The sequence below is a fragment of the Cynara cardunculus genome (assembly GCF_001531365.2).
Source record: "Cynara cardunculus var. scolymus isolate 2C chromosome LG 4, CcrdV1, whole genome shotgun sequence".
Lineage (NCBI taxonomy): Eukaryota > Viridiplantae > Streptophyta > Magnoliopsida > Asterales > Asteraceae > Cynara > Cynara cardunculus.
The window spans coordinates 15,763,735-15,773,717 of NC_037531.1; the positions used below are offsets into that span (position 1 = coordinate 15,763,735).

The window sequence follows — 9,983 nt, forward strand, 5'->3', positions numbered from 1 at the left end:
ATAATAATTAATAAAAAATTCTTTTAATTAATATATTATATTTTTTAATTTTTCTTACCTTTTTATTTATATTAATTAATATATTATATTAATTTTTTTTGATATTTTATATTTTTATCGATCACTTTATTAAATATTATTTATTCAAGGAACCAAAACGGTAAAAGTTGCCCTGGCAGGTGATTCATCATCTTCTTTTATTTTTACCGCTGCGATTCTCCTTATTTCTTTATTTCGCCGGCCAATCTCTACAATCCACCGTCATTCATCTCCTTTTAGCCACCGCATCGCAACTATCAGCTGCACTCCACCGTGCTTCTTCCTATCTTTGACACAACCACCACCTTGACCAGTATTCCTCTTTTCTCCGCCATTTACTCCACCATAATGCCCCCTCTGTCGATCTCCGCCGTTGAGCAACCATCCCAGCTTTTCATCCCATGGAAGCATGAAAGCAGTGGCGTTTAGGTTAAGGATTCTTTAAGAGGTGGATAAGATGATGGCTTACCACTTGTTGGATCAGAAGATGGTAAGAGGTTTACCAGGAAATAAAACACTGTCGTAATACCCAAACCTCTTATCGGGTAAGAGATACAGAGGATAATAAGAGGGTTTTTTGAAAAAAAACAAACTCCACCTAAATGTTCCATGGCAAGATCTAAGCTTCAAAAACCCTACTTTGATGAAATCTTTTTTTTTTTGCTTGTTGGTTCTTTTATTAATTCAATGATCCTATATTTGAGGCATATTGACATGTTAAGTATGGTTGGCACAATAGAAGTAGTTTGTTTAGTTATTTTACCCATTATATTTAGAAAAAGATATGTATACCATCAAATGTTATTGATTAAAGTGAGGTACCAAATCCAAAAATAAAGAAGATAGAGAGACACCAAATATGTTATAGAAGTGAAAGTAGGTTAAGGACCAAGTTTGTTATAAAAGATGTAAGTTAAATTAGGGAAGGGTTAATGGCCAAAACGCCCCTCCACTAATCGCAATATAGTTGATGGCAGTGTTGATAAGTACGATATGGAATTACAAGGGTGGTACCTGATTGGTTTGAACTTGACTTCAAAGGTCAAAAGTATCAGTAGGTCTCATGTTCAAATCCAAGGAAAAATAAAAATCTTCTTGTGGTCATGAAAGTTCAAATGCGGTGACTCTAAGTTATCTGTAAAGCAAGTGATCACTCTGAGATTATAAGTCGGCTCGCATAGGGGATTGGATATCTAGGTTAATAAAAAAAAGTACGATATGGGTTATAAAAATGAAACCACAAAAATATCTTTTGTGAAACAAATTCAGAAAGACCTCTATGGTTAATTTATATAAATCACATAACCCAAATTTGCACTTTAACTCTAAAACGGTGATACCACTAACTTGATATCAAATACAGCAACCATTATTATTACAACCCATAATTATAACAAGTTATCGGATGGGTTTACATAACCACAGTGACATCTTTGATTACAAATCAAAGAGATCATTTATTTTACCACGATTATTGATATTATCATCAAACTTACTAGAGGTACGTACATGGTAGATCATCATCATCAAACTTACTAGAGGTACGTACATGGTAGATCATCATCATCAAACTTACTAGAGGTACGTACATGGTAGATCATCATCATCAAACTTGTTATATTACAGTAGTAGTGGTAGGCGATAGATCATTATCATCTGGATCGACAGGTGATAAAACCCAATCCCCACTTTCATTAAGCACCATTCCTTTGTTCTTCTCAACCCACCATGACTGAGGTATCTGGTACTCCTCTTTCAGAAGATCAGCCGACATGTTCACCAAAGGCAAACTCCTCTCCTCTGCTGATTGCCAATTAAACTCTCGATCCTTCCCATCGTAACCGGCCACAGTGTGCAACATACCCTCCAAGTTATGGAAATCAAAAGCATGAAGGATATCCGACCCATCTTTCTCTTTTAAGAAAGGTGACTTTTTGCTATCAATCAGTATATCGATCCCAACGTCGACGTACAACAGCACATCTTYTGGTATCWCCAAAATAGTGTTTTCATCAATCCATTCCATTATCTTGCTTGGCCACTTAGGGACGATATCATTGATATCTTTTATGCTCAGTACATTGAGGTTGGGTAGTTCCTCCATCTTGTTTTTGAAAGCCTGGTTACCCACTTGTGGAGAAGCGAAAACAAACGCCGATACCTTGATATCAGGCGTTGCGACATTCGCTGCAAGGTCAAAAGCAGATACGGTTGCTAGGCTTGCACCAAGACTGTGTCCAACGCACGTTATGCTTTTTTTTTCATCTTTGTACTTAACCAGTAACTCTCTTACTCGTGCCAAGAGCTGTGTTCTAGCACTTGTTTTCACCAAAGGGGAATTTGGGTTACTGGTGTTATAAATTACAAGCCATCCTTCCATGACTTTTGGTTGGTCTATTGCTGCACCAATTAAGCTGGTAATACTCTTACCATTTGCAGAAGGGAGCAGCGGGTCAGCTGGCACAGGCCCGGCGTATAAAATGTCGTTTATCCACTCGTAAGTTCGGACAGTCCCACGCCATACCACGCATATTTCGCGACGGCCTATCGACTTACTGAACTCATCGTTTGAAACTGCTACATACCCCATCCAGTTTGATTCGAACTCGCTATTTTCGCGAGAYTTGTCACGGAWGATAAAAGCAAGCGGAAAGTCGACATGAGCGGTGGCATAGATGAAAGAAGTGACGTTGTACTTCGATTCAGCCCAAGGGAGCATGACTCCTTTGAAGAAGGAGCTCTTGCCGTAATGGCTGTAGCCTGCGTACTTAGAGCCCTCGTTGTTATTCAATGCTCGTTCAGCAGCTGAAGCAAGATCGCCATAGCCAAGAATAAGGGTGCGTAGGTCTGGGTTCAAGGGGTCAAGAAGACCATCCCAGTTGTTGCTTCCATGCAACTCCTCGTAGGTTTTTGAAGCCATTTTGAAGGGGGGTTGAAGAGGAGGTGAATAACTAGGTTTTTTTTTTTTTTGCTTTGTTGCTGGTGTGCTTACATCTTGAAGAATGAGTCCCAATTTATAGCAAGTTCATGACAATGACACTTTTCGCACCGAAAGCATGAAGGGTTTTTTTTTTTTTTATAAAGATCGATGTAAAGAATTATTGATTGGTTCTCAGAACTTAAAAGTTATATTTTTAATATGGGAAAGGTAAAAATCGTTACTAATGTGTAAATTGCATTTAAATAAAATTAACGTGACATTTATTTATTTTTTTTTATTTGAGGAAACTACTTTTTTTTAATTAACCTGGATATCCAACCTGCTATGCGAGCCGACTAATCCCAGAACGACTACTTGTTTTGCCGTTTGCTTGGAGTCACCACATTTAAATCTCCTTGGCCACAAGAGAATTTTTATTTCTCATTGTATTTGAATCTGAGACCTTCTGGTACTTTTGACTTTTGGAGCTAAGTTCAAACCAGTCAAGCACTACCTTTGTGGTTGAAAAAGCCAATTTTTATAATTATTATTTCTAGAAAAACCAATATCTATAACGCATTAATTGTTGTATAGCTTAAGTGACATAAGGCTCGAGTATTTGAGGAATTTTTTCAGAGATCACTGGTTTAAGTTCTGCAAGTCTATACCAGGGTTTCTGTGATTAGTCGAGATGCATACAAATTGACCTAGACACCTACCATTAAAAAAAAAAAACTTTCAAAATTTATTATTTTGGAAAACTAAAATAGAATTATAACTTTGTTTTTATTTTTATTTTGATTTTGAGAATATATATATAGATTTGGTCAGCAGATTTTTCAAAATAATTTTTTTAATTTACATTGCCAAAATATACGAATAAAACTATAAAAGCAGCAAATGAACAAGCAAGTCGGTGGGTTTGAAGCTATTGATTTTAATTTTTTAATTTTATATGAATGTATAAGTTAATATTGAAAATAAATTTTAATCAAGTCTTGTAAGGTTGAAAAAGGTACACTTAAGTGCCGTTTACCAAATGTTTATCCGGGTAAGCATTTATCAAGCCACTTTATTTTACCGGATGAATATATAACTATAAAATTATAAATCGTAAATATTAAAAATATTTTTTCACAGTATATATAATATATAATAATATAATTAAGTTAAAAACTATTCAATATTGGACTCATTTCGAAGGTATTAAAGAAACGATTATAATTGTGTAACTTGTTAAAATAAAAATGTATTTTTTAAACATGTTTTAATTGATATACGATTATGTATATTAATTCGATTAATGTTTAAAATGAAATATTTAAAAGTAAAGGACGTAAAGTAAATTAATTAACTAATTATAGGAGTATAAAGTGTAAATTTAAAATTATAATTTTAAAAAAATGGGTTGTGAGAGGGTGAGTGTATTTGAGGGGGTGAGTACATGTAAGGAGAGGAGGGGGTGAAAAAGTGTATAAAGGGTATTTTGGTCATTTAGTGTTTTAAGACTTTAAGACTTTTATTAAATTTGTTTTATAAGATTGTATAGATATATAGACTTGGGATCATGTAAGACAAAAATACAATGTGGTACCCAATATGATACCACTGAACCCGCTGTGATACACATTTTATCAAGCTTGTAACGACGATGATGACATTGATTTGGGATTGACAATTTTTTTTGTAAACGCTATAAAAATGGTTTATGTAAACTTTGTTTCGAAAGATGATTTCAACTAGATTTTCATATTTAACGAGATAATATACAGACGTAGTTATCTTGTTTTCAGAATCATTCACTGCCCTTTATCACAACATTCTAAGTTCCTATTTATAAAATAAATTGCACTCACTTGTCAAGATTGATGAGAGTTGAAAGAAAATATTGAACCGCTTTCGCCGTAGTAAGGGAACTCCTCGTTTTCCACCACAGCTAAAGAAGATGAGGGAAGGGATTGATGTTCTTTTTAAGATGTTACGATCACATTTACATACAGGAGGTTGACCTACGGAGGTAGGGGAATTAATATATGTATACATATTGTTGGATTCTTACCCCTAAGTTTTTATTTTCTAGGTGATCTGGTGATATTTTTTTTGAAAAATATCAAATTTGCTCATAACCATTGGTATTTTCTAAATGATCTGTTGGTATTCTTCGACCAAAATTTCCCTGAATGATTTTATGGATACAAGTTATTTGTTTGTAGTGAATATGTATACCATAAGTATCACAATGGAATATTCACGCCGGAGTGGATATGGGAGAGCAGACATAAAATTTCTAAAATATTTAAATGCCATTATTTAAAATTTTAAGTCAAAGTTACCAAAATAATTAATTCTCAAATTTAAACTTGGATTTGGAGATTGGATCTCATTAATCTTATAAAATACCAAGTTCTCTTTGAATAACCCCTCCTATATATAGGGTTAGGTTCAAATTCAGGGGAAAACATTAAATAAATGAAAAACCAAAAAACCACCAAAAATGATGAAAAAGTATATCAACATGGATGTCAAATTAACGAGTAAAATATGATCGTATTTTTATGTAGTTTATTTTGCTCGAATTTTGTTTATTTTTTGTCTTTTGAGAATAAAAAGTCGAAGATGAGGTTTTTTAATTTAAAAAATATTGTTGTAACTGTCTATTTAATCACATCCATTAGATTGTTCAATCTTTAATTTATGTAGGATTTTCTTAAAAGCTTTCTCTCTCTATATATACCTATATATATATATATATATATATATTAAATATATCTTGTAATTTAAAACTCAAAAATATATGTCAAAAGGGGTGTCAAAGGAGAATTAAAAAAAACTCATATTCTAGTATCATTTGTTTAATTAAATTTAAATTAAATATTTTAACAACAAAGAGGGTAATCTATAGTATTTTAATTTAAAAATAAAGTTTTATGTAATTGTAAATTGAGAAATTGTGGTTTAAAATACCTTCATGTCCATTTTAATTATAAAAAGTTATTTAACGAGAGCCATATGATTAAATTAGATAAATGTATATAATTAATGTTTCTCTTGTTTTTTCGTTTTTGGGATCTCTATTAAAAAACGTACGTTCATGATGTATGTATGTGTATATATATATATAATATGTATACATGCATGTATGTATTTATACATGTATACATATTATATATATATATATATATATATATATAATATGTACGCATGCATGTATGTATGTTTTGAATAAGAAACTTAAAGAAAATAAAGAATTAAACTTATAACATTCATCCAGGTGCTTGAATCAAATATTAGCTTTCAATAATATCATTGTAACAAAACCGACTTTATAGTATTGTTAATTATAGTATGATCAACTACAAGACTTAAACAAAACAGAGAATGAGTAAGGGATTCTCTCCTCTGGGGAGTGACAGCTTGAGAGGCAAAGCTACTTTGTTCTTCTTTACAAACTTTCCGGAGAAGGTTTCGGAGAAAGACTTATGGCGAGAGTTCAAGAATCATGGAGTTATTGTTGACTTGTATGTTGCCAGGAAGAGGAATGGCCAGGGAAAGAGGTTTGGGTTTGTGAGATTTATTAAGGTCAAGGACTGGAGGCGGACGGAAGAGAATCAAGACAAGGTGTGGCTAGGTTCCTTCAAGATTAGAGCCAACCTTGCCCGGTTTAGTAGGAAGATTGGAGCGAAGGTGGAAGTAAGAGATCAATTCGGTTCTGTTGCAGTGCGCTCGTCTTCCCAGGCTCATTGTAATGAGGGGGCCAAATCTTATGCGGAGGTGGTAAGTGGGTCCGGTCGTCGGAGGGTGATGCTTTCGAACGAGGGGGCCAAAGAGGATAAAGAGATGGGTGAGAAGAGACTGGAGCTATCCCCTTCGCCATCGATGCTTGCTAAACTAGAATCCGCGCTAATTGGGGAGCTGAAAAGCTACGAAGCTCTCAAGCTGGTTGGGTCCTTATCTAAGGCGGAGGGGTGGGTTGGCATTCGATTTAGCTATCTGGGGGGTCTATCATTGCTGCTTGAGTTTGCTTCGCCTCACGATGCTCGAGAATTCTGTGATAATGCTATGGATACTTGGCAAGACTGGTTCGGTAGCTTGAGAAGGTGGGATGCTGAGTTTCGGGTGGTGAAGCGCATTGCTAGGCTTGAAATCCATGGTATGCCGATTCAGGCTTGGAATCGAGATTCCTTCTCTAAAGTAGGCGGTTGGTGGGGTGAAGTCATAAACTTTGAGCCTCATGGTGAAACAGGTCTATGTAAAACTCACGGTACCGTTGATGTCCTGACGGAGACGTCGGACTGGATAAGAGACACGATGAAGGTGGTTATTGGAAGGGCTCAATTCAAGATAAGAGTCATTGAAAAAACGTGGGACTTTCTAGAGGAGTGTGAAATTATTGAAGCAGGATCGGAGATTGTAACTCAGAAATGGGGCTTGGAATGGGGTCGTCGTCTGATTCCTTAGCAGCTCCGATCATGGAGTCGCGGGAAGTAGTTGTTCCGATTTCAAATTCAAAAGATAGGCGAGAAGTTGAAGAGTTTCCAGAGGTTTCGCATGGCAATGATGAGTCATTTTCGGTTCAAGTCTCGAGACAGAATGTTGACATCTCTGTGGAAGGCTCATTGGAAAGGCATGTTTTGGTGACCTCCTTGAATAAAGGAGAGGCGCATATGGAGTCTAACAGGGCGGCTGGTGGCTCTAATTTTGCAGGAGCTTCATCTTTATTGGGCCCTTGGATTAAGGTCTCAGGAGTTGGGCCTAGAATGAAAGAGTTTTCTAGTAGTGGGCCTCCATTATCCTTTGATGGACCTAAGCCTACCTCTAAGAATTCTATGGTCCAAAAGGATATCTCCCATGCGCCTGACTCTTCCAAAAATGACACGGAGGTGGGAAATACAGTGATTGGGATCGGCTCAGACTTAGAACAGGAAAACGAAGAACCGATTGAGGACTGGATTCTTCAATCCAAAATTGATGCTTTGGAAAATAGAAAAAGGCGAAGAAAGAAAATGAAAAAGATAAAAAGTCCTTGCAATTGTTACCGGAGAAAACGTGGCATCTCCTGCAAACATGATGCGGCTTCGGGAGGTACGGTAGGCAAAAGCTTTTTATGCGAAAGAAATTTGCAAGATTCTTCAGACTCTGAGTTGTTGATCAAAAACTCCAATTGTCGTATCAAAGCCGCTGCCTCTATGCCAGGTATCACTGAATCTCTTCCTTGTTCGGTTGATAGTCTCTTTCATGAAATTAGTAATCTGGTTAAGGTGGGAAAAGAAATTGGTGTTGATCTGGAAAGTAATTTGGATATTTTGGAAAGTATAATTGGTAATGGGGAAGATGTGGATTTATGTTAAAAATCCTTACTTGGAATTTGAATGGGATGGGAAAGGAGTCGAAAAGGATGTGGATTAAGAATGCAGGGCGTGATCATAAAATTAGTTTTCTCTGTCTTCAAGAATTAAAAATGGTTATTCAACATGATTGGCAAATTGCTTCGGTTTGGGGAGGAAAGCACTTCCGGTACGCAGCTATAGACCCGGTTGGTAACTCATCAGGTCTGATTACAATATTTCTCGATGTTCAAAGCTCCTAAGAAGGTGTTAAGCACTCTTGAAAGTATCAGATGTCGATTTTTCTGGGGTGGAACGGAAGAGGTTAAAAAAATTAGTTGGGTTGCGTGGGATCGGGTTCTTAGCGACAAGAGGAATGGTGGGTTGGGCATTGGGAGCTTACGTGCTCTAAACCTAGCAATGCTAGCCAAATGGTGGTGGAGGGAGCGTACGGAGGATCAGGCGACTTGGAAGTTGGTTGTAAGTTATTGCAACTCGGATCCATCCGTGTCGGGCGCTAGTAGAGGCAGGAGAACTGTTTGGAATAGCATCAAAAGTATTGAAAAGGACCTGGGCGATTTCGGGATAAATATCAATAGTCTTTTAATCAACCGTCCGGATGGGAATGGGTGGTCTTGGTTGCTGGAGGCGAATAACATCTTCTCAGTTAGATCTCTTAGGAGATTGATTGATGGTGTCACGCTACCTTCTGCGGATCAGGAAACAGAATGGCTCAAGTGGATTCCCAGCAAAGCAAATATTCATTTATGGCGAACGCTTAACAATCGGTTAGCGACAAAGGATAACCTTCTGAAACGAGGAATGGTGCTCAACTCTGATGAGTGTCCGACGTGCGTGGTAACGACAGAGAACTTGGATCACGTCTTCGTAACATGTTCCACAGCAAGGATTATTAATGCGCTGCTGGCTTCCTGGGTGGATTGGTGGCCGACGACTGCTGCTTCGGCTTGCCATATGTGGTCGATGATCTGCTCGTTTGGGAATAGATGCAAAAGAGAGGTGGGCAAGGTGATTATTGCTGCCTTTTTCTGGAACATCTGGTCTCAAAAGAAATCAAAAGTTGTTTAATGGTAAGCGCAAATCTGATAAGGAAGTTTGTAGAGATATCCAATTCACAGCGTATGATTGGATACGATGTAGAGGGAAAGTTAGTAAGTCTTTTAGTTGGGAGAGATGGGTTTGTAATCCGGTTGATACCGTGTACTTTGTTAGGAACTAGCACCTTGTTAGTCCTCTTTCTTTCTCAATAAAGTGCTCTTTTGCGTTCCAAAAAAAAAGCTTTCAATAATCATAATTTTAATTAAAAATGTTTTATGGCATATTTAATGAGATCTGAAACAAACCAACACATAAAACTCCAGATTGATAAGCTAGCCAGCAACTAATAAGTTATGTTTAGCAAACTAGCTGATAAGCTAACTGGTGGCTGATAAGCTAGCTGATGATTGATAAGCTAGCTGATATCGATAAGCTAGCCAACAACTAATAAACTATCTGATGGACAAATCATGTTTGACAAAAACTAGCTTATAAACATATAAAATGAACATAATGGACATCTTTAAAAATTAGGCAATTACAATATTTCATAATAAAATTAAAACAAATCTTTAATAATATAATATGTTAACTTCTACAAACAAGATAGTAAAATATATATATATATATATATATATATA

At 36.2% G+C, this 9,983-nt stretch overlaps 1 protein-coding gene across 1 annotated transcript; it reads right to left on the reverse strand.

Annotated features, from left to right (window-relative positions):
- Positions 1–1,449: 1,449 nt before the first annotated feature.
- Positions 1,450–2,969, reverse strand: LOC112511799 (phospholipase A1-IIdelta-like). Its single transcript, XM_025117566.1, has one exon. The coding sequence runs from the start codon at positions 2,957–2,959 to the stop codon at positions 1,655–1,657; it is 1,305 nt and encodes a 434-aa protein (XP_024973334.1). The 5' UTR covers positions 2,960–2,969; the 3' UTR covers positions 1,450–1,654.
- Between the last annotated feature and the right edge of the window lie 7,014 nt (positions 2,970–9,983).